Below are 25314 nucleotides of genomic sequence, written 5' to 3' on the forward strand. Positions count from 1 at the left end.
CAAAAACACGAGAGTGGCTGAGATGTTAGAAGAGGCGTCACACACATGGAATGCATCCTTTTTACTCCGGCAACTAGAGAACTGGCAGACCTTCATGTTTATTAATATGTTAAACTTTTTCAAGATCACATATGATAATTACTACAGGGATGGTTAATAGGTAATAGCAATATTTAATTACCAACTGAGATCTTATAATGTGCCAGGCGTTTGTCTAAAATGTACATATGGTTTCTTTATTTTCAGAGCAACCTCCATGAGGTAGATTATTATTATCCCTGCTTCAATGATGAAGAAACTGAAGCATAAAGACTTCAGGAAATATACAAAGTCACACACATAATAAGTGGTCCCCCAGGAACAAACAAGGATGGTCTGCTTCCATAAATCAGGTTTTTTTTTTTTAGTTTTTATTTATTTTTTTCCAATATATGAAATTTATTGTCAAATTGGTTTCCATACAACACCCAGTGCGCATCCCAAAAGGTGCCCTCCTCAATGCCCATCACCCACCCTTACCCACCCTCCCACCCCCTATCAACCCTCAGTTTGTTCTCAGTTTTTAAGAGTCTCTTATGCTTTGGCTCTCTCCCACTCTAACCTTTTTTTTTTTTTCTTCCCCTCCCCCATGGGTTTCTGTTAAGTTTCTCAGGATCCACATAAGAGTGAAAACATATGGTATCTGTCTTTCTCTGTATGGCTTATTTCACTTAGCATCACACTCTCCAGTTCCATCCACGTTGCTACAAAGGGCCATATTTCGTTCTTTCTCATTGCCATGTAGTACTCCATTGTGTATATAAACCAAAATTTCTTTATCCATTCATCAGTTGATGGACATTTAGGCTCTTTCCATAATTTGGCTATTGTTGAGAGTGCTGCTATAAACATTGGGGTACAAGTGCCCCTATGCATCAGTATTCCTGTATCCCTTGGGTAAATTCCTAGCAGTGCTATTGCTGGGTCATAAAGTAGGTCTATTTTTAATTTTCTGAGGAACCTCCACACTGCTTTCCAGAGTGGCTGCACCAATTTGCATTCCCACCAACAGTGCAAGAGGGTTCCCGTTTCTCCACATCCTCTCCAGCATCTATAGTCTCCTGATCATAAATCAGGTTTTTAATGTTTATTTATTTATTTTTGAGAAAGAGAGAGAGCACAAGCAGGGATGGGGTAGAGAGAGTGAGACACAGAATCGGAAGCTGGCTCCAGGATCTGAGCTGTCAGCACAGAGCCTGGAGTGGGGCTCAAACTCATGAACCAAGAGATCATGACCTGAGCTGAAGTTGGAAGCTTAACTGACTGAGCCACCCAGGTGCTCCAATAATTAAATGGTATCTGCCATTATTATTTTCATTATGATTAGATCAGGGCATGGTGTTAAACGTACAACTGAAGAAAAGCATTTACTATTGCTGAGAAAGGGTTTCTGTCTTCAATATGTGAAGAGTTCTGTCTATTTAATAAGTTAAAGATGAACATACCTGAAGAAAAATAAACCAGGGACACAGAAAATTAACAAAAGAAATAAATAGTCATTAAACATTTGGAGATCTTTTTTCCCCTTTCTTCTAAAGGTAATATAGATAAAAGCGGTGTGATATCATTGTTTACCTGCCCAATCAACAGAAATAACTTAAAATAATAACATAGTGGTGGCATAGGTACAGGAAAAGGGACAATTCTCGGGCACTCCTCCTGGGAAAACAAATTAGTACATTTGCCATCCTCTGGAGAACAGATAGAACTAAGCCCTATTCTAGTTTTCAGACTCTCTGCACATTTGGTTTATTTAGTTCACTGATGACAATCCTCCTTCCTCTTATACATCCTTTAGGTAAGAGACTCAACTCAGTTAATTCTGGCCCTTAGGACTTTGAGTTGGGGATCTCCCCAGGCGCCTGAGTGGCCCTGGGGCTTGTCCTACAGATGGTCAAAGAACAGGGCAGAACTCCAGGCATGAAAGCTCCAGGCTATGCTGCTTGGTTCACTTTCCTTGCTCTCCCCAGCTCAGGCTGTTCTGAGAACTCCATGTTCTTTCCAGGAACATGGGCTGAGCTTTCAGACCCATCCCATTAAACACGCCTTCTGAGAGCTCTCACGGCCTCAGGAAGCAGGGCCTGTCAGAGGAGGAATCAGCAGGGGTAGGAGCATGAGAGCAAGGTTGGGAGGCTGATCTCTTGGGAGATGCCCACACAAAGAGTGACCTACCTTTACTTTTCCCCTTCTGACACTCACCCCCCCAGCCATCCCTTCCTCATCCTACATCCGTATTCTCTTCTCTTGCCCAGACTGTGCCTGCAACACACATCTCCTTTTCGCACCCTGTCGTGGCCTTTTGCTTTCTAGTTTCCTTTTAGGCTTTGCCCCACTTGACTTTATGTGTTCTCCGTGTGTCCTGCATTCATACTCACCCATCAGGTGTAGAGTGACAAGGGTTCTGGAATCAAGTCACCCATAAGACTTAGGCCACTATTCAATCTGTCATGGTTCCAGCCCCTGTGAATCTGGGGCTCATGGAGCACGTGGCTCTGAGTTGCCCAGGTGGAAAAGGACAAGAACCGCGTGAATTGATGAACTCACCCTGGGTACACATCGAGCCTTTTTAGTGGGTGCCTCAGCTAGTCTTCTAGCAACCTCCCAGTCTACTAAATTCCCCTTTGTCTTCCTTTAGAAAACACTGGAATTTCTCAACTATATTTATAAAACTCATTGTAATCATTTTAATAAACGACATATTTTTGTGCCTAACTGCCAGACAATACAGTCATGGTTGTGAACATCGCTCAGTGTGTGCAAATTATATTGATGTAAATTTGTTTTTATCACACTTCAACAATCTGTCCATAATTTTTTTTTGTAGTTTTATTTCTCATGTCAGGCAGTCACCTGTCCATAAACTATAAAAGTTTAAAGGCATGTCTATGTAGGCCCAGACTGGTTGAATAGGCATTTGGACCTTGGGGAGAGAAATGTAGTGAGATTACAGTGACGTGGTCCATTACGGGGGCAGAGTAATTAGAGCAGTTAATGAGCAGAAGATATTTATAGGCAAGCAATTGAGAAATTTCCATATGTAAGGCTGTCCATACCAGCTGTTGTGGGGGAAAAAGCATAAATAAATGTACCCTTACTGCACAAGGTATTGAATACAGGACAGTAGAATAATATCTTAAGAGGGAGACATATCTCTTTTGTCTAGGGTGATTAGTGCAGGGACCTGTAAAAGAACTAAAATTTTGAACTTGATGGATGATCCATTCAAATAGCTAAGATTTGGATAGGAGAAAAAAAAGTACTAGGAATGGGAAGTAACACATAAGTACAAGTAGGTGGAAAGATTGTTATAGACAGAGGAGTATTAGAATAAATAATTTGTATATTTTTTACCTACAAGATTGTGGTTGCTGAATAATGGTTCCCAAAGATGTCCAGGTCCTAATCCCTAGAACTGGTGAGTGTTACTTTATATAGCAAAAGAGACTTTGCAGATGTGATTAAGTTAAGGATCTTGAGATGTGGATTATCTGGGTTGCTCCTGAGTACAGTTTTAAGTGCCCCTGTAAGAGGAGCCTGTGGAGATTTGACTACATCAGATGAAGGCAATTTGACTGAAGCAGGACAATTGCAGAGCACTTACATGAGCTTGCAGTTGGGAAAGTCATCTAACACAAAGCCTATTTTATAAGAAAATGTTGAATATCTCATGAAATTTATTGAATACTGTACTGAAAGTGAAAACAGAATGCTTGGATGGGTACAGAATGCCCAGCATCACGAGAGTATATGGCATATCGCTAGGCAGCCCAGGAAAAGGTCCAAATTCAAAATTCAAAGTAGTTTCTACTGAATATGTATTGCTTTCACATCATCACAAAGTCAAAAAAATCATGAAGCCAAACCATCACAAGTAAAGACACAAAATAGATGAATAGTTGTCTAGGACTGGCGGGAGAATGGGGAGTGATGGAGGTGCACACGAGGGATCTTTGAGGGTGATGGGAATGTCCTGAGAGTGGATTATGAGACAATGGCACACCTCTAAGTTTACTAAAAATCACAGAATCATGCATTTTAAAGGAGTGACTTTTATGTTATGTGAACTATACTTCAATAAAACTGCTAAGGAAAAACCCAAGGAATTTATTGTTGACACATTTTCCTGATCTCCTTCATCCATCCTAACAGCAAGTCCTGTGATTTTTATGTCCTAAATAACTTAAATCTATCATTTACCTCCATTTTGTTCTGCCCAATATTTTTTAGATTTTCTTTACTTATTTTGAGAGAGAGAGCATGTGTGCATGCAGAGGAGGGGTAGAGAGAGAGGGAGAGAGAGAATCCCAAGCAGGCTCTGTGCTGACAACAGGGCTTGATCTCACGTCTATGAGATCATGACCTGAGCCAATATCGAGAGTTGGGTGCTTAACCGACTGAGCCACACAGGTGCCCCTGTTCTGCCCAGTTTTTGTTTAAGATATTCCCAATAATTGCCTATCTGATTTCTTCTGGCACACCCTTGTGCCTGCCTAGCCGTTCTCTAGTGTGCAAACACAATTTTCTGCTAAAAATATAAATCTGTTCATGTCTACTTAAGTTGGGATTCTTTTCAGATGACATCTGGCCATTTACAAACACTCTACTTATTTTCTGTTGGGTGGCTGCTTTTTTTCTTTTAAACAAATAGGAAGTAATTTTCTTTATATATTACAGACATGGCAGGATAATTTATTAAGACACTTATTTGTTTACTTTTTTTTTTTTTTTTAGTCCTTCTCTATGAGACAAAACCAATATAATCACTTTTCTCTTTTCCATTACCAAAAAAGGCAAGTTTTTGTAAATAAACCTTGTGGGTTATTAACATCTTTTGTATTTCAGGCCAGGTAACAGCAGTGAATAGTAATGAAGAGTGTGCTAGTCTCCCAGAGATTAATTTGAGTGTTAGGCCCCCTGAAGAAAGTATGGCCAAGAGTGAAAGAAGAGAGTACATTTCCTTGAAAGTGGATAGAAAGGAGAATTATCTTTGGGGATGGTGTATTTCCTGCAACTGGAAGAAAGTAGTGACCCAGTATTCATACAGCCCCCATATGAGGAGATGTGAGTTGGCTGGATTCTAAGTTCAGAGGTGGCGTGTGGATTTTTTTTTTCTTGTGCACTCTCAGGAGGATTCTTATTATATAAATGAACCAAACATAGCCACTGTATATAGGCCCTATGTTTACTTCTTTATAGCAAGTGGGATTCATAGGCTTAAAAGGTCACCAGTGTCAAATTCAAATTTTTACCCATCTGGTTGTCTTAAATGTCACCTTGGTAAGCATATTTTTTGCCTTTTAGAGCATGTATGCTTTGCATACCAATAAAACTACACCCAACATCTGCAAGCCACAGGGTAAAATAAGCCCTCTAGCTATAAAACAACAGCAGCAACAACAACAACAACAACAACGCACAAGCTGCTGCTGCCCTTTGGAGCTCAAAGACTCCCCTTCATTCTGCAGAGCGCCATCTTTTAGACACATAAGCCCCCCTCTTAATTCCCTCTCCCCTGGGAGTTTTCTTGGCGCCCCCCCCCCCCCCCCCCCACCAAGCCGGCTTCCCTGCCCTGGCCTTAAGGATGGTGCCTCACAACCACCACATGGTGATGGTGGTCTCTGGGTGGTCTCCTGCTGCGAGGGACCTCACCCACACACCCACTTGCCAAGCGGCACCCAGATAAAGCTTGTGTGCTACTGCCACACTGTGGTCATATCTTTTTCTTTCATCAGTCCCCAGATTCCTCAGACTATAGTTCTCATCTTCATGCGGTGATCCTTGTTCCAACACCACAGCCTCTGCCCAAGACTTTGTTTTTTTTCTCCCTGGCGACGGAATTCTAAGGGTGTGGCAAGTGGTAAGCCAATCGCCACTAAGACTTGTTATATTTCTTCACATTTTAACTTTTTATTTTTTTAAATTTTTTAATGTTTTTATTTTTGAGAGAGAGAGAGAGAGACAGAGCGTGAGAAGGGGAGGGGCAGAGAGAGAGGGAGACACAGAATCTGAAGCAGACTCCAGGCTCTGAGCTGTCAGCACAGAGCCCCATGCGGGGCCAAACCCACAAACTGGGAGATCATGACACGAGCCAAAGTCGGATGCTTAACCGACTGAGCCACCCAGGTGCCCCACATTTTAACTTTTTTAACACAGTTTTATTGAGATGTAATTGACATATGATAAACTGCACATATTTGAATTGTCTAATTTCGTAAGTTTTGACATATGTCTATGCCCATTAAATCATATCCAACATTTACCAAATTTCATGCCCTTTAGTTATTCCTTCTTCTCACCTTCCCTACCCCCAATCCCCAAGCAACCACTGATCTGCTTTCTTTTCACTACAGATTAATTTCCATTTTCTAGAGTTTTATAGAAATGGAATCATACACTATGTACTATCTTTTGTTTGGCTTCTTTAACTCAATTTAATTATTTTGAGATTCATCTATGCTGTTGTGTGTATCAATAGCTCATTCCTTTTTCTTGCTGGGTGGCATTTCATTAAATGGATATACTACAATTCATTTATCCATTTACCTAATGGTAGAAATTTGAGTTGGTTCTAGTTTTTGGTGATTGCAAATAAAGCTGCTGTGAACGTTCATGTAAAAGTCTTTGTGTGACCATACATTTCTTTTTCTCTGGAGTAAAACCTACTAGGGGAATGGCTGGGTCAAATGGTGGATGTGTATTTACCTTTCTAAAAACCTACTGAGCTGTTTCCAAATTTGTTTGTATCATTTTATATTGTCACCAGCACTATTAGGAGAAATCCAGTTCACCGACATTCTTACTGACACTTGGTAAAGTCAGTCATTTTCTATTTTTTTTTTTCAACGTTTTTTTATTTTATTTTTGGGACAGAGAGAGACAGAGCATGAACGGGGGAGGGGCAGAGAGAGAGGGAGACACAGAATCGGAAACAGGCTCCAGGCTCCGAGCCATCAGCCCCGAGCCTGACGTGGGGCTCAAACTCCCGGACCGCGAGATCGTGACCTGGCTGAAGTCGGACGCTTAACCGACTGTGCCACCCAGGCGCCCCAATTTCATTGTAACCATTCTAGTAGGTGTCTGGTGGTATCTCATTGTGGTTTTAAGTAGCATTTCGTTGAACATTAAGGATATTGAACAACTTTTTCATGTGCTTATTTGTTTGCCATCCATATATCTTCTTTTCTGAAGTGCCTGTTAAAACATTTTCCTATTTTTTTATTGGATTATTTGCATTTTCATTGTTGCATATTCTGGATACAAGTCCTTTATATATATATGTGTGTGTGTGTGTGTGTGTGTGTGTGTATAATGCAAATACATATGCATTCATATATATTATAATGCATATATATGTACATTTGTATATATATTATAATGCATATATGTGTGCATTTGTATACAATGCACATATATATGGATTCATATATATTACAATGCATATATATTATAATATACATATATGTGCATTCATATATATTATAATGCATATATGTGCATTCATATATATTATAATGCATATATATATATGCATTGCATCTAGTATGGATGTGTAGTGTTTATCAGTTTTCTCTTCAATACTGCTTTAACAGCATCCCACAAATTTTGCTATGCTATGTGATTCTTTTCAACAGTAGTCAGATCAAAATATTTTCTAATTTCCATTTTGATTTTATGTTTGTCCCATCGATTATTTAGAATTGGTTTGTTTAGTTTCCATATATTTTGAGATTTTTTAGAGGTCTTTCTCTTATTCATTTATAATTTCATTCCAATGTCAGAGAATATATTTTGTTTAACTTGGATCCTTTTGAGGTTATTAAGACTTGTTTCACGGCAGAAAATTTGGTGTATCCTGGTAAGTGTTCTGCAGGAGCTTGAAAAAATATGTATTTGCTTTTGTTGTATGGAATGTTCTATAAATGTAACTGGGGGTAAATTGGTTGTTAATTTGGTTCAAGTCCTCAATATTCTTGCTGATTTCCTGCCTACTTGACATATCAGCTATTGAGAAATGGATATGGAAGCTCAAACTGTAATATATGGATTTCACTTCTCCTTATAGTTCTTTCTGTATTTGCATCTTGTAATTTGAAGCCCAATTTTTAGGGGCATAAAAATTTAGGATTGTTACGTCCTGTTGATTAATCGAACCTCATATTTGGAAATGACCCTCATTAGCCTTGGTAATATTCTTTGTTTTGAAATCTGCTTTATCTGATATTACTATAGCACTCCAGCTTTCTTTTGATGAACACTAGCATGGTATATGTTTCTACATCCTTTATTGTTACCTTCTTTATGTGTCTTCATATAAAGTGTATTTCTTGTAGACAGTATATACTGAATCTTGTTTGTTTTTTAAAATCCCAGTCTATCATTAGCTTTTAATTGGTATGCTAAGACCATTTACATTTAATGAGATTATTGATACAGTTAGTTGGAGTCTAACTCCTGCTATTTGTTCTATTTGTCCCTTCCATTTTTTCCTCCCTTTTTCTGATTTTGGGGCCTTCACTTGATTTATGAATTTTTTTATGATTCCACTTTTATCTCCTTTGTTGACTTTTTAACTACAGCTCTTTGTTTTAATTCAGTGGTTGCATTAGGATATACAGTATATATCTATAACTTATAGCTTACTTTCAACCGATACTGTACTACTTCACTCAGTATAAAAACCTTATGCTAGTATACTTGGATTCCTCTCAGATTCTATGCTATTTTCATGCATTTTACTTTGGAATATGGTATAAATCCCATTATACATTGGTACTAGTTTTGGTTAGTCTGTTTTATTTTAAATAAATTTAAATTAAAAAAAAAAAAGCAGGGCACCTGGGTGGCTCAGTCGGTTGAGCGTCTGACTTAGGCTCAGGTCATGATCTCATAGTTCGTGAGTTCAAACCCCACGTCGGGCTCTGTGCTAACAGCTCAGAGCCTGGAGCCTGCTTTCGAATTCTGTGTCTCCCTCTCTCTCTGCCCTTCCCCCACTCACACTTTCTCTCTCTCTCTCAAAAATAAATAAACATTAAAAAATAATAACAAAAAAATCATATGTATTTGCCCAGTTAATTACCATTTATAATGTTCTTCATTCAAAAATAAATAAATATTAAAAAATAATAACAAAAAAATCATATGTATTTGCCCATTTAATTAATTACCATTTACAATGTTCTTCATTCCTTTGTGGAGATTCACATTTCCAATTGGTATAATTTTCTCTTTGCCAGTTTACCTTCCCTGTTTGCTGGTGATGACTTTTTGTAAGCTCTGCAATCTAAGAATGCTTTTATTTTGCCTTTGTTTTTTAAAGATATTTTTACCAGGTATAGAATTTCTACCTTGACAACTTTCTTACTTTGAGTACTTTAATATTTTCCTGCTCTCTTCTTACTTACATTATTTCAGAAAAGAAATCTAACATCACCCCTCTCTTTGCTTCTCCAATCCTAGCATGCCATTTTTCTGAGGCTACTTCTAAGGTTTTCTTTTCATGACTAGGTCAGGGTTGTTTTCTTCCCAATTTGGTTATGATGTGCCTTGGTATGGTTTTCTTCATACCAAACCATTCTTGGTATGGTTTTGTGCTTGGAGTTCATTGAGCTTTTTTTGATTTGTGAATTTGTACTTTCCATCAACTTTTGAAAGTGTTTGGCTATTACTGCTTCTAATTTTTTTTCTATCCCCCTGCTTCTCCTTTTCAGAGACTCTAATTACTCATCTGAAGTCACTTGAATTCACTCTACAGCTTGCTGATGCTCTTTTCACTCTTTGTTTTGTTTTCTTGTTTGATGTTTCATTTGGATCATTTCTATAACCTTCAGATTCACTAATCTTTGTTCTGCAATATCTAATCGGCCATTAATCTCATCCAGTGTATTTTTCATCTCACACATTTTAGTTTTTATCTTAAAAGTTTCAAAGTTTGATTTGTTTTTTTCTATGGTCTATGAATCTACTTAATTTTTTGCACAGAAGAAATCCAGTTATAATAATAATTTAAAAAATTTTTTTAATGTTTATTTATTTTTTGAGAGACAGAGCATGAGGAGGGGAGGGGCAAAAAGTGGGAGACACAGAATCCAAAGCAGACTCCAGGCTCTGAGCTGTCAGCACAGAGCCCAACACAGGGGCTCAAACCTGTGAACCATCAGGTCATGACCTGAGCCGAATTCAAGACTCAGATGCTTAACTAACTGAGCCACCCCTTATAATAACAGTTTTAATGTCTTTATTCTATGCCTTCTTATGGCCAAATGCAATTGAATGATTATTCTCCTCAGTATGGTTTTTGTTTATCTGCTTCCTTTTTTAGTAATTTTCTAAAAGTTTTTATTGATTTATTTTGAGAGATAGTGTGTGTGAGTGGGGAAGGGGCAGAGAGAGGGAGAGAGAGAATCCCAAGCAGGCTCTATTCCATCAGCATGGAGCCTGACTCAGGGCTCAATCCCATGAACTGTGAGATCATGACCTGAGCGGAAACCAGGAGTCGGACGCCTAACCTACTGAGTCACCCAGGTGCCCCCAGGCTTAGCTATTTTTGATTGGATGCCAGATGTTGTGAATTTTACCTTGTTGGTTTACCAGGTAAGGATATTTTTGCATTCCTATGAATTTTCTTGAACTATTTTCTGGGATGCACATAAGCTATTCGGAACCACTCGATCCTTTTGATTTGTTAGGCGGGTACAGAGCAGTTGCAGCCTAAGGCTAATTATTGCCCATTACTGAGGCAAGACCTCCTGAGTACTCTACCTAATATCCCATGCATCTTGACTTTTTCCAGCCTGGTTAGTGGGGTTAGGCACTATCTTCTCTGATCCTTTTAGATAATTCTTTCCCCAGCCTCAGGTGGTTTTCTCCCACACTCATGATAAACTAGTACTCTGCTGCATACTTGAGAGGAACCCTGTGCAGATCTCCACATTTCTGTTCAAGGCAGTTCTCTCCTTTCTAGTACTGTGTCCTGTGGACTCAAGTTTCTTGGCCTCCTTGTTTCCTCAGTTCCTCCTCCTCATCTCCTGTAGTTTTCAGGCTCTTCCTGTTTGCCAACCCTTCACTTGTGCCTGAAATCTCTCTCCAGGCAGTAAGCCAGGCAAATTGTAGGACTCACCTTGTTAGTTTCCTGTATCTCAAAGATCAGTGTGTTTGGTTGTCTCATGTTAGTGTCTTAAAACTAATTTTTCCAGGGGCGCCTGGGTGGCGCAGTCGGTTAAGCGTCCGGCTTCAGCCAGGTCACGATCTCGCGGTCCGGGAGTTCGAGCCCCACGTCAGGCTCTGGGCTGATGGCTCGGAGCCTGGAGCCTGTTTCCGATTCTGTGTCTCCCTCTCTCTCTGCCCCTCCCCCGTTCATGCTCTGTCTCTCTCTGTCCCAAAAATAAATAAAAACGTTGAAAAAAAATTTAAAAAAAAACAAACAAACTAATTTTTCCAGCATTTTATCAGTTTTAAAAATTGTTTCAGGTGGGAGGGTAAATCAGGTCCGTGTTACTCCATCTTGACTAGAAGATTATATTCATCCTTATGTATACTTTCATTTTAAAACCAAATCTGGGGGTGTCTGGGTGGCTCAATCAGTTAAGTGTCTGATTCTTGGTTTTAGCTCAGGTCATGATCTCATGGTTCATAAGTTCAAGTCCCATGTTGGACTCTGTGCTGACAGCGTGGAGTTGGTTTGGGATTCTGTCTTTCCCTCTCTCTCTGCTCCTCTCCCTCTCACTCTCTCTGTCTCTCTAAGTTAATAAATTTAAAAAAATTTTAAAAACCTATATGTTAAAAAAAAAACACAAAAATTAGGGGTGCCTGGGTCGCTCAGTCAGTTAACCATCTGACTTCAGCTCAGGTCATGATCTCACAGCTGGTGAGTTCTAGTCCTGCGTTGGGCTCTGTGCTGACAGCTCAGAGCCTGGAGCCTGCTTCGGTTTCCATTTCCATCTCTCTTTGCCCCTCCAACACTTGTGCTCTGTCTCTATCAAAAATAAATAAACATTAAAAAAAATTTAAAATAAAAATAAATAAATAAATAAAACCAAGTCTAGGGGAGCCTGGCTGGCTCAGTCGGTGGATCCTGCAACTCTTAATCTCAGGTTTGTAGGTTTGGGCCCCACGTTGGGTGTGGAGATTGCTTGAAAATAAAATCTTAAAAAAAAAAAAAAAACAAGTTTAAAGTGTTTTTGTCTAAACAAGCTCCTTAAAATTTTTGGAGATAAACCACCTCTCCTTGCTTTTCTAGTGAGAAGGTAGATCTATCATGGCAGAGTTGCACTCATAATGAGTTAATGATGCAAAAGCTAAGAAATATAGGAGTTTGATGAAGATCTCACAGGAAATAAGAATACTTTGTGAAGGCATAGATGAGCATTTTGCTTTTACTGCCGTAGAATATTGGGAAAGAGAGAAATTCTTTACAGCACAAGAAATTCTTTACCAAATTCTTTGGTAGCTCAAAGGGATGTCAATGGCTTTTGTGTTAAGTTTCAAAAATGTTAGTTGTTTAAAAGGGGAGGAAAAACAACCCTATGTTCCATATTAAGACAATTGATAACAGAAAGAAACTATGAAACTATGAAACTATGATGATCAACACTCATGTACAAAATTGTAACTTTCTGTTTTACTAGGGCAAATGCAGATACTTTGATTTTCCTAACTATGTAGGAAAGGCAGAAGACACCTAAAATTGTAACAGAGGTAAATTGTGCTGCCACCCTTAAGAGCTAGGGTTTTGGTGCAGATACAATGGATTGAGAAAAGAAATTCATACTTTTCTTACACCTGAGTTTGAGAAGCACTTTCACACTGATCACATTTTCAAAGCACTTAAAATTTTTTTGAACATTTTTAATCTATTTTTGAGAGGCAGAGAGAGAGACAGAGCACTAGCAGGGGATGAGCAAAGAGAGAGATGGAGACACAGAATCTGAAGCAAGCTCCAGGCTCTGAGCTGTCAGCACAGAGCCCAACGTGGGGCTGGAACCCAGTAACCAACCGTGAGATCATGACCTGAGCTGAAGTTGGACACTTAACCAGAGCCACCCAGGCACCCCCAAAGCATTTTTTTTTCCCCAAGCTGTTGCTGGTTTTTGAAGTTTATTTTTTTGGTGTCTTCTGCTATTAGAGATCATTGTCATGTTATTTGTTTTGGGGTCAGATTTTCTTTGTACTCATGTATACAGGTATGTAATTCAGTCTATGCATGTGTAATCAAGCTTTTCAATAATTCAATAATTTTCTTTGTGGCTGTGCTCTTGTTTGGTTTAAGAAAGACATCACTAGCTCCGAAATTGTGAAAAATATTCTACTATATATACTTGTATCATTATAATATCCTTAATGTTGTTTTTAAAATATTACTTTGACCTCTAGTCCATCATACATGGAGGAATGTGTGTGTGTGTGTGGGTGGGTGGGTGTGAACACTGAAATCTGTTTTTCTTTCTTTCTTTCTTTCTTTCTTTCTTTCTTTCTTTCTTTCTTTCTTTCTTTCTTTCTTTCTTTCTTATAATCTCTACACCCAATGCAGGGCTCAAACCCATAACCCCAAGGTCAAGAGTCACATGCTCCACTGACTGAGCCAGACAGGTTCCCCTATTTTTTCTTGATATAGAACCCACTGTCTCACTGGGCTTTATTTTCCTTTTCCCTGGCAAAATCTATGAAATAGTCTATCCTAATATATTCTATGCTTCTATTTTCCTGTTATTTCTGATCACTGAGAAGGACCAAATTATGAGATCAAGCCATATCAGTGGTGATATCTTAGTCTGTACCTGCTAAACTCACACTGACATTACAGAAAAAAAAAAATAGCAGATATCAATGTAACAAATCTCAAAAAAAATTTTTTATATAGAATCATACAATAAAAAAGCTAATTAAGGCATACATAAATATAAACTTGCAGGAAACTGCAAACAAATATGAAGAGATTTTTGTCATCCCGGAGCTGGCTTGACTCCATTTTTGCAATATAAGATGTCAAAATTACACTATATTTGTGCTCTGAAGATTGATTTTCAATTATTGAGTAACTCTTATTTTGCGTACGTCTATTAAGATCTGGTTTTGGACACATGTTCTTAAATATGAAGTGCCAGTATCTCAAACTGTCACATTTGATATCAGTTAACTTCCACTTTTGCATCAGGAAAAGTCAGTTCCTTTCTGTATTCTGTCTCTGTGAGCTCAAATATTCAGGTCTTTACTAGGGCCTGGGCCCTAGTAAATGTCTTGAACAAAAGATGTGCATTTCAGGGAAGTCACTGATCCTCTTAGGACCTACAAAAATCACATTTTCCTCTAGATTTTCTCAACCTGACACCATTCTCAGTTTTGCTAGGGGTGTAAAGGTCAGAAGGATAAATATTGCCTCAAAATGTTTAAGCAGAGTCTAAATTTGAGGTTAGCTAAAACCTAGATTTTTCTTTTGGAATTCAACGAAGAGATATTCTGGGATTTACTCATAAAGGTAAGTCTAACTCTAAAGACTGAGTTTTTATCTTTGCTTAACCACTCAAACTAAGGAACTGACTCTTCCTGCTACTGAGCAAAAGTGGAAGTTAACTGATACCAAATGTGTCAGTCTGAGAAATTGGCACTTCATATTTAAGAACACGTCCAAAGCCAGATCTTAAAAATCCATTTCGTAAGTGACATTTCTTAGAACTAACTTATTTTAAATTTGAAAAATAGATAGCTTTAAAGACAACAATAAAAAATCAACCATTCAGAAATAACAGTTTATTGAGGTTTTGTTTTGGTTCCTCCGCCCCCACCATGTAATCTATATTTCCATTAATTGGGATCATGTTGTAGATATAGTTCAATTTTTTCCCCAGCCATTTGTAATGGACATTTGCCACTGGTCTCCATCCCTTTCTTGTTTTGTAGATAACAACCCTTCCTTCGGTCAGCAACTGGAATTCTGCTGGAATTTTAATGGTGTGGTTTTGCCTTTACTGACCCGAGGAGGACATGTGTTACAGGTTGACCAATCAGAAGACCTCACAATCCTGGATTTACGCACGTGACAGAAACAAGGCCAATCGGTAAAGTTATTTTCTATATTGGATGAAAGTGGGAGAGGATGACACTTCCTTCTGTGACCTTAAATATAGGCTATAAAGGTAACAATGATTTTCTCTGCCATTACATTGAGAGACCCTGCATGAGAATGAAGTTAGCATAGAAAACAGTGGTGGAAGAGAGAGAAAATAAGAGTGCAGTGAAAGATTTAATTTCTTCATCCTGCTGTGCCTCTTGGACTTGTTTTCTGTGAGTCAATATAGTTCCTCTTGTGTTTAAGTTAATTTGTTTGGTACTTCTATCACTTGTGACCAGATAATCCTACTACTATAATATTAAATATATTTCATATTTTAAAATTTTCATTGGTTAATTCATTTGTAAATTCTGGAAAACAATCTATTCTATAATATATAATTCTCTGACTACAGAATACTATCTCAAATATTAGCTTTTACTACAGTGGTTATTATTGTTTTTACCATATTTATGAACATATCAGACTCAATTTAACCTTTCCTCAAATTTTTGGATATTTATGTTTTCAAATTTCAAATTTTTGTCTTTATTAAGTAAAGCTTACTGTCCATATTTCTATATAAACTATTGCTGCTTAGAATCTTAGCTATTACAAGTGGAGGGATATTATCAGCTTTTCAAAGCTTTTTATTATATTTGCCAACTTTTTCATTGTGATCACAAATGAGTGATTGCCCACCTTATCGCACTCACCAGCATTGAGTTTATGAGGTATTGTAACTGTTACCAATTTGTAAGATACAATTTTAATTTTTCCTTTTGTGATTGAAGCTATATAACTATTACACAATCATAATCCTTTGATGCCTTATTGTAAGATCTGTTAAAAGTCTTGCATTTTAAAAATGATTCACTTTTAAAATACAACCTAATCATCTCTCTGAAATATGTATTTGTCTCCCTGGGGAGACTTTGACCCATCTTACTCTTTTATTTTATTTTTTTAAATTGTGACCAGGGACTCAAGACCTGCATAATAGAAAAGGCCCGGGAGAGACAACCTCTCTCAGGCCCTTCCCTGCCTATACACCTATAAGTTACCCTAACCCTCCCAAGCACGTTTAAAAGCGGAGAAGAAAAGCGGGACTGAATCAGATATGTGCACACCCATGTTCAAAGAAGCATTATTCACTATAGCCAAACAGTGAAAGCAATTCATCTCACTTTTTTCCCAAAAACATTTACTGAAAAGGCCTAAAACTTCCCCCACTATTTTGGGATGTTTTCTATGTCATAAATTACATTTTTATGTATACAAAGGCAGTGCTTCTCAAACTTTAGTGGGCTAAGACTCACCTTGTGAACTTGTTTATAGTGCAGATATATGGGCCCATTCACAGAGGTTCTGATTAATGAGGTTTGAGGAAAACCCAGGGAATCTGCAATCCACAGGGCGTCCAGGTGGTTCTGCTGTGTGAGGTTGCCAGGCAAAAACTTAAGAAGCATTGCATGAGCATGTTTCAATCCGTCTGTTCTCTGTTCTCTGTTTCTGTCTCTGTCTGTCTATCTGTCTTGCCCATTTACTGCAAATTCCCATTCCTACCCTGTGCCCCAAGCAACCACTAATCTACTTTCTGTTCTGTCTCAGTACTAACTTTTGAACAAGTAGAAGAATGAATGTGAGTTGCTTTATTAGATATTAAAATATTTTATAAAATTAGAATAAGTAAAAGCATATCACTGGCAAGTGAATAGATAAAACCATCATCAAAACACAACAGATAGTTCAGAAATAGAATTGTTTAATATATAAGCTAACTTTTTTTTTTTAATTTTTTTTCAACGTTTATTTATTTGTGGGACAGAGAGAGACAGAGCATGAACGGGGGAGGGGCAGAGAGAGAGGGAGACACAGAATCGGAAACAGGCTCCAGGCTCTGAGCCATCAGCCCAGAGCCTGACGCGGGGCTCGAACCCACAGACCGCGAGATCGTGACCTGGCTGAAGTCGGACGCTTAACCGACTGCGCCACCCAGGCGCCCCTTAAGCTAACTTTTAAATTAGTGATGAGGGACCCCAAATCATTGGTACCGGGATTATGGAAAAATCATGTAAAAACAAAACCCACCTCTCACTATACTTCAAAATAAATTCCAGATGGGTAAAAGACTTAACATTTTTCAAAAATCCATAAAAGTAATACATTAGAATAGAAGCAAAAATGCATATACTTTGGGGTCAGAAAGGATTTTGACAAGTATGAAACTACAATCTGAATTCATAAATAAAAAAATTAAGAAGTTTAGGGTACAAAAGTCAAGGAGGTATCCTGGGCAGGCCCTGAGGCATGTCCTCAGCAGGAGCCTGAACTCTGCTCTCCATGCCCCTGCTGTTCTGTTTTCTGCAGCCCAAGATGCTGCAGACACTCCAGGTTCTCATTTATGGGAATGTGTGCTGAGCTCCCTGCACTTTCACAATGGTCTCACTCTCCTGAAGAGACTCCCCAGGGGAGTCTGATAAGAGTGTAGAAGCAGGGATGGGAGGAAGGGTTCATGCTTATGGCCACACCAAGACTGCCCAGTCTCACGTCACCACTGCAGGCCAGTTTTTCTTTCCAGTCCCATTCTCTGCTCTCCTGCCTTCAATCCTCCTGTTCTCTCTACTTTCTCATATGTGCCCCCCACATCTGCCTTTTTAAAAAAAAATGTTTATTTATTTTTGAGAGAGAGAGCAAGTAGGAGGGGGAGAGAGAGAGAGAGACAGAGGATCTGAAGCGGGCTCTGCACTGACAGCAAAGAGCCAGATGACGGGTTTGAACTCACAAACCTTGAGATCATGACCTGAGCTGAAGTAAGATGCTTAACCAACTGAGCCACTCAGGCACCCCCAACATCTGCCTGTCTCTAACTCCTCCATTCTCTGACTTTTTCTACTCACATATACAAAGGTTAGATCCAACCTGTTTCCATCTCCACGTAGCTCAGAGTCTCTGGGTTATGAGTATTGGAGAATCACTCAGGTTGCCTTAAGGGAAGACTTCTCTTATGCCAAGGCCACAGTGGAGTAAGAAAACCCAGGAAACTCTCCTGCAGCGGCTCAGCTAGGCTTCATGGCACATGAGCCAGCACGTGGGCCAATTTCTTACAGCACTCCAGTGGTTCAAACACAATTCTAGTCCTCCCCACTTATTTTTTTTTTAGTAGGCTCCACACCCATCACAGAGCCCAATGTGGGGCTTGAACTCACGACCCTGAGATGAAGACCTGAGAACCAGAGTCAGACGCTCAACTGACGGAGCCACTCAGGCGCCCCTGGTTCTTGCCAATTTTGTGATCTCTGTGTTTCTGTTAGTTTCTTCTGACAGAGTTACAAAGACAGCCTAGAGAAGGAAGCACAGGTTAGCCTCAGGAAGGGAAACTAGACTGATAAGGGCCACAGAATAGCAGTGAAGAACTGAATTGTAGATGTCAGACAGACTTGTGACCTGAGCATGAACCAGGGTTTTGCCAGGCCCAATGTAAGATTTTAAGCAACCTCCTTTCACAAAGAGATGCTGATTACAATGAAGACAAAAACAATACTAAAAAACAACATGTCTATCATAAGGCTGTTTGGATGATGAAGATGGTAATGTATAGATAGTGCTTTGTACATCATTGCTTGTTGTGTTAGCCATTATTGTTCATTATTTGTATATATATTTATGTACAAATAAATATTATTTATACATATTACTTATGTATTTATTTCAGCTGCTCACAGTTGTTTTTCTCCCTTTCTATTCCAAGCTCCTGTGCTCTAAGGGGAGGCCAATTCCCCCAATATCAGGATCTCTACAGCCCAGCCCTGAGGCATCCATTCTCTGAAGCATAGACACCACAAGGACTGAACAAGGTCAAGAGACTCCAGGCACAGGTAGGCCTGGAAGCCTGTTCTCCAGTGTACCTAAAGCACTTGCCTTTGTCTGGGAAGTCTCCTTGGAGAATTGATTAACAGCCAGATTTGGAGTAGAAATGGAAAATGATAGATAGGCCCAGGAGTTCTCTGTGAGAGATGACACTTTGTACTAAAGGGTAGTCTGTCCCCTGGTATCTAGCTGTTGGGCACAATTCCTGTAACACATGTTACTACTGTTCAGGCTCTTGCAAGGAAAGTTTTAAAATAATTATTTAACATAACGACCACAAAGCTTAGTAATAATGTGCTTCATTAGTATGTACCAAATTAAACATTTTCATTTCTTTTTAAGATAGGACAATTTTTTAAATAATGTAATTCATCTCAGTTTTACACATTTGTGTTGCAGAGACACTTGCTCATGTGTATTTAAAGTACTGGGGGGTATTGGGGTGCCTGGATGCCTCAGTTGGTTAAGCATCCAAGTCGTGATTTCAGCTCCAGTCTTGATCTCAGGGTTTGTGAATTCTAGCCCTGCATCAGGCTCTGCACTGACAGTGAGGAGCCTGCTTGGGATTCTCTCACTCTCCCTTTCTCTCTGCCCCTCCCCTGCTCACACTCTCTCTCTCAAAAATAAATAAACTTAAAATAAATAAATAAATAAATAAATAAATAAAGTACTGGGGGATTTTGGTGCAGCCTGCTGTGGGGTGAATAGACAGGCGGATGCACTGACATCGAGGAAAGTAAGGACTGAAATAGCTCCTGATGAGGTTACCGTAACTCTGCAGACAGGCTCACAGGGTGGAGAGAGTTTAGGGATGCGAAACCTGATCACAGCAGAAACCATGAAGTCTACCTAAGAGAAGAAAAAAATAGGATAAAAAAACACCCCCACAAGGTAAGCGATGCCCCTTGGTGGCAGAGCCATTCTGAGTGGTAACAGGAGGCAGAGGAGGCTACAAAATGGACCGAGCAGCTCCAGGCAAGGAGGTCGTGCTGAAAGCATATTCACAAAGAAAAGCAGATGGTGTTCACCCGACCCCATGTACCTTGCTTGATCCCTTCTCCCAGGGCGTCTATGGTCTGAGATGAGCAAGAGGAGAAGTCATAAGATGAAGAATTTTCCTCATAGCAGCAGGCAGAGGGGAGGGAGGATCACTTATAGCTCTCTACGGTGTGAGTTCACAACTCCTAAGAAGAGAACAGATGCATTTGTTCCGGATGGTGGGAGCCTCTTCTCTGCCTGTCTGTCTATCTGTCTGTCTGTCTGTCTCTCTCTCTCCCCTCTCCCCACTGCTGTCTTGACCTCCTCTCTCCTTCCCTCCTGCCCTCCATCTCTCCTTTTCTCTCTTCCTCATCCTTCCTTGTTTGCTCACTGCTCTCTCTCCTTTTCTCTCCCTCCTTCCTTCACCTTTTCCTCTCATATCAACAGTCTTCCCGACTGAGTACAGGCCTAGGAAGGTTACTTTTTAGTCCATACTTCAGAAATGGTTAAATATATTCTGAATTGTCAATTTGAATACTGCCCAAAGTCTTCGAGCTCAGAACGGCGGTAATTGGCAGAAAGGAATGTTGCCCAGCACAGGAATAGAAGCGGGCACAGTATGGAAATGGCTCACATCCCCTTATCTCTCGTAGTCCCCCCTGGAAAGCATGTGGACTCTGATCACCCTGAGGCCCCTCACTCTGCTGCTCCTGCTGCTCTTGCTACTGTAGCCACTGCAGTTGAAAATCTTGCACAAATATGTTCCGTTGTCAGCAGAAGAGATAGAGCAATTTGAAGATTATTTGGAGGAAATGCGCAGCACAGGACCTACCCTACCAACCCCTAAGGATGTTTTCAAAAGGCGCACCATTATTGATCCGGGAAGACCCTTAACTGATTCCAACTACTGCACTGATGAAATAAAGATGAAAAATGTCCACAACAGATTCCGTTGTGTAAAAGAACATTTCTTCCTCCAGATATCATTTGAGGAACTGCAAGACATCTGTAACAACCTGTTTGTGTCTTGTAAGAATGGTGTGAAGAGATGTCACAGGAGCAGGCAATCAATAAAAGGAGTGTACTGTAATTTAATCAAAGGAGTGGTAATGACAGACTGTGTCTATGAATCTTCTTACAGGCAGGGACAGGTCCTTATGACTTGTCGATGGCAAAATGATATTCAAGAAGTTATCCCTGCTTACATAAATGATATTATGGAGATAAATGATACTATCAAGGAGAAACATGTCCTCCACGGTTACTTCCAGTGACCCTTCTAAAAAAGTATCCTCTAAGACGTCAAGAATAGGACACATCGCTCGCCATATGGATCCTTACAGTTCAAAATTGAGAACGGTAACGTTGATCCTATCAATTTTAATCATCCACCTTCTTCCCTTCTTCTCCTGACACCATGCAAACAATGTGGGCTAAGTTCACAGACGGTGCTCTGAGATGTGGCTTCAAACAGGTCACGTCATTTAGCACGTTTTGGATGTGTTTGGAGGGTGAATGCCTGAAGGGAAAGGGTGGCTGGCTCCAAGAGGGACAGGAAATGGTTATCTGGAGTGTGCTCCTATGTTGTTCATGTACATCTCTAGCTCAGTAGAAATAATAAAGTGCATTGACCTAGTGAAGTGTCTCTGGTATGGTTATGTGGGGTTTCTGGGTTGGGAATTACTTTTCTCTGTGATGTAATTTGAAAGAAAAAGAACCTAAAGCTTCTCAAGAAATTGTGCAATTAAACTTTCCAGTGCCATATTTGTAGATATTTCACCCATTCTGTTCTTTCCACACAACAGAATACTCAACGAAAACATAAAGGTGTAGATTCTAATAGAGACATCTCAGGATAAATACTGAAATATTCAGGATGGCAAGCTCCCCGAGGTACTTTTCAAGTGTCCAATAGTATTTTTGTAGATTCCCACACCTTTGCTTTAGCTTAGGCAGCAACACTGTTCACAAAACTACAAAAAATTCCTCACTTTCTGGCAGTCACATTTATTCACAATCCCTTTCCTGGCTTGCCAGTAGATGTGGCTTCATTTGAGAATACACCACTTCCAAAAAAGGCTGGAGAATCTGTATGATGAAGGAAATCTATTTGTCCAGTTCAGGTAATAATTTCTCTCCCTTTGTGAAATCTCTTAACATCTTTTTTAAAGTTTGTTTATTTATTTTGAGAGAGAGAGAGAGAGAGAGAGAATGGGAGAGGGGCAGAGAGACAGGGAGAGAGAGAATCCCAAGCAGGCTCCGAGCTGTAAGTGTGGAACCCGAGGCGGGGCTCAATCTCACAAACTATGAGATTCTGACCTGAGCCAAAATCAAATGTTGGATGCTTAATTGACTGAACCACCCAGCCCCCCCTTAATATCTTTTCATTATTATTTTCAATAACTTAAGGCAAATGGGATAAGAAGGAGTGAAGAGAGATGGTAGGGAGAGTGTCTGTTACTTTTGCACATCAAACTGAAATCCAATCCACTTATTTCTTCCCCAGTCCTTATTCTTGTATTCAGACTCAGAGCTAAGATCCTACTTTATCAATTAGTTGATGAAAATAAGGGTGTAGGGACAAAGATTCAGATCCCATTTCAGTGACTAAGGGGGAACCACTGTTCACATGGAGACTTGTGGCTTTTAATCGTAATGTCTGAGTGAATGAGGATCCCATCAAACTTTAGAAATCTCCATGGTGCACTCTAAAAGTCAACCTTCAGCTGAAGAAGTTCTGCATATAGGCTAGCATGAGTACGTGCTATGGACCATCTCATCTGGGACATGCTCATTTCGCCTATCTTGGGATTATCCAACATATATTTGTGAGAGTATGGTATAGTACAGTAAATAAGGCAGGAAATGACCATAACATATCTCCTTCTCTCCAGATAAATGATCTGATCCATACACATTAGAGTCATGGAAATAAAACAAAGATTATTTATACAGATTGTTCTTTTTATCTAATAATGCATAAAAAAATCCAGGTCCTGTCCTCAATCCATGAGATTCTTTAAGATATATCAAAACTATAATTTTTAGCTTTACCCATTGTATGATTTCAAAAGATTATCATCCTGTCTCCATTAGCATTCTCTCTTCCTTAATACCAAATTAATAAGATGAATATTGTCCATAACCTTGACTCATATCACAATTTATTCTTTATGTTAGAATCCCTTGAGTTGATGCAACATTAATTTTTTAATTGTTATAAAATATACATAGCACAAAATTTACTACTTAAGCCACTTTTTAAAAAAGTACTTATTTTTGAGAGAGAGATCATGAGCAGCAGAGGGGCAGAGAGAGAAGACACAGAGGATTTGAAGCGGGCTCTGTGCTGGGAGCGAAGAGCTCCATGCAGGGCTTAAACTCATGAACCGTGAGATCATGACCTGAGCCAAAGTCGGACACTTAACCAACCGAGCCACACAGGCGCCCCTACTTTAGCCATTTTTAAGTGTATACTTCAGTGGCAGTAAGTGCATTCACACTGTTGTGCAACCATCACACCAGCCAGCTCCAGAAAATTTTCATCTTGCAAAGCAAAACTCTGTGTACGTTAAACAATGACTCCCCTATTTACCCCTCCTCTCAGCCACAGGCAACCCCATTCCACTTTGTCTCTTATGAATTTGACTATTCTAGATACCCCATATGAGTAGAACCATACAGTATTTGTCCTTCTGAGACTGTCTCATTCCACTTGGTGTAATGTCTTCAGGATTCATCTATATTTTAGCATGTGTCAGAAGTTGCTTCCTTTTTAAGGTTGAATAGTATTCCATTGAATGTATACACTACAGGTTGTTTATCCATTCATCCATCAATGAACACTTACTTGGGTTGCTTCTACTTTATGGCTATTGTGAACAATGCTGTTTTGAGCAAGCATGTACAAATATCTGTTTGAGCCTTTGCTTTCTATTCTTTTGGGTCTATGACTGGAAATGAAATTGCTGGATAATATAGTAATTCTATTTTTAATTTTTTGAGAAACCACCACACTCTTTTCCGTAGCAGCTACACCATTTGACATCCCACTAGCAGCGCACTAAGTTTTCAGTTTCTCCAATCTTATCTTCACCAAAACTTGTCAGTTTCTTTCTTTCTTTTTTTTAATAATAGCAATCCTAATGGGTGTGAAGTGGTGATACAACATTAATTTTAAATTTTAATTATTCAGTGAAGGAATGTAGGCCACCACATTTGTAACAGTAAGAAAAAAAAATTGTGTTTGTTTCCTAACCAAAATAAACCCTAATTGGTATTGTCTTTAGAAAATTTATGATGCACATAATGTTATCAAATAAGAGTGGAAGAGTAGAATCCAATAAGCAGAGAGCACGGTGGTTCCATATCTGCTATTTTAGCACAACATTCTCCAACAACATTAGGGGGAGTATAAAACCAAAGCTTGTCGCTATCCCTATCCTGCTCCTTACTGAAGAAAACTGATGATGCCTAGTTGAACCCTATTCATTTGCCCCTGTGTACTTTTGTGCGAAGTTGAATTCGTATTTCTGGTTGACTTGAAGCATACAAGAATGGTTTTTCAATTATAATGCACATAGCAGTCATAATAACTCACACTGTATATGCTCTATAATATAAAGATTTCAAAGTGCTTCCATGTACTTGTTCATTGTTGGTCACCATAACCCTGTGTCACAAATGAAGGAGTCATATTCTCTGTCCACTGTTTGCTCAGAAATATGCTTGGTCACTTGTCCTGATCACACAAAACTTAGGATCAGCAATGAGATCACACACTTTATCCAAACCTTTCTTTTCTTTCTTTCTTTAAGATGGATATCTTTCACATGTGTGAAATATAAAGATCTTGATATCTATGAGCTATCATATTTTTTGAAACACAAGAAAGAAACGGTTTGTCCCTTATTACATTTGGTGCATTCTATGATTTGCATTGAGTATGAGATAAATATTCCACCCCAGTTTTCATAGTCAGAAGATTACAAAAGCTAGTAAATATTATCAAGTTCTTCTCTAAGAGATCAAAGGAGATACCTCCAGTGACATAGAGCCTCTCCAGGCATGACTCTAATCTATCAAAACAAAAAGTAGAAGATACTTTATCCAAATGAGATTTTGAACTCAGGAACACCTTTTCTGTAAGACTGGACTCTGAGACTATGTTTTCCAACTACTAGAATATAAACTTCAGGAGAACAAGGACATTCACAGTGATATGAGTATATATACAAATTGACATTTCAAAATGTCAATATTTGACATTATTCAGTTGTTGAAGATTGTTTTCCTTCTCTTATTAAAATATATTCTGGGGTGCCTGGGTGGTTCAATCCGTTAAGTGTCTGACTATTGGTTTCAGCTCAGGTAATGACCTTGTG

At 39.1% G+C, this 25314-nt stretch overlaps 1 protein-coding gene across 5 annotated transcripts in view; it reads left to right on the plus strand.

Annotated features, from left to right (window-relative positions):
• The window catches only part of RNASE9 (ribonuclease A family member 9 (inactive)), a 107229-nt gene that overhangs the window by 1376 nt on the left and 80539 nt on the right, over positions 1-25314 (plus strand). The window contains exons 1-4 of one of the 5 annotated variants that reach the window (XM_086710249.1): positions 14607-14686; positions 14932-15089; positions 18834-18960; positions 20584-21566. In XM_086710249.1, coding sequence (XP_086566375.1) covers positions 20743-21204 — 462 coding nt within the window. In that variant the 5' untranslated portion in view covers positions 14607-14686; positions 14932-15089; positions 18834-18960; positions 20584-20742 and the 3' untranslated portion in view covers positions 21205-21566. The other 4 variants (XM_086710248.1, XM_086710250.1, XM_086710251.1 and 1 more) reach the window with 4 other exon arrangements.

Source organism: Puma concolor, chromosome B3 (assembly GCF_028749965.1).
Source record: "Puma concolor isolate L17-30 chromosome B3, mPumCon1.1.hap2, whole genome shotgun sequence".
NCBI classification, from domain to species: domain Eukaryota; kingdom Metazoa; phylum Chordata; class Mammalia; order Carnivora; family Felidae; genus Puma; species Puma concolor.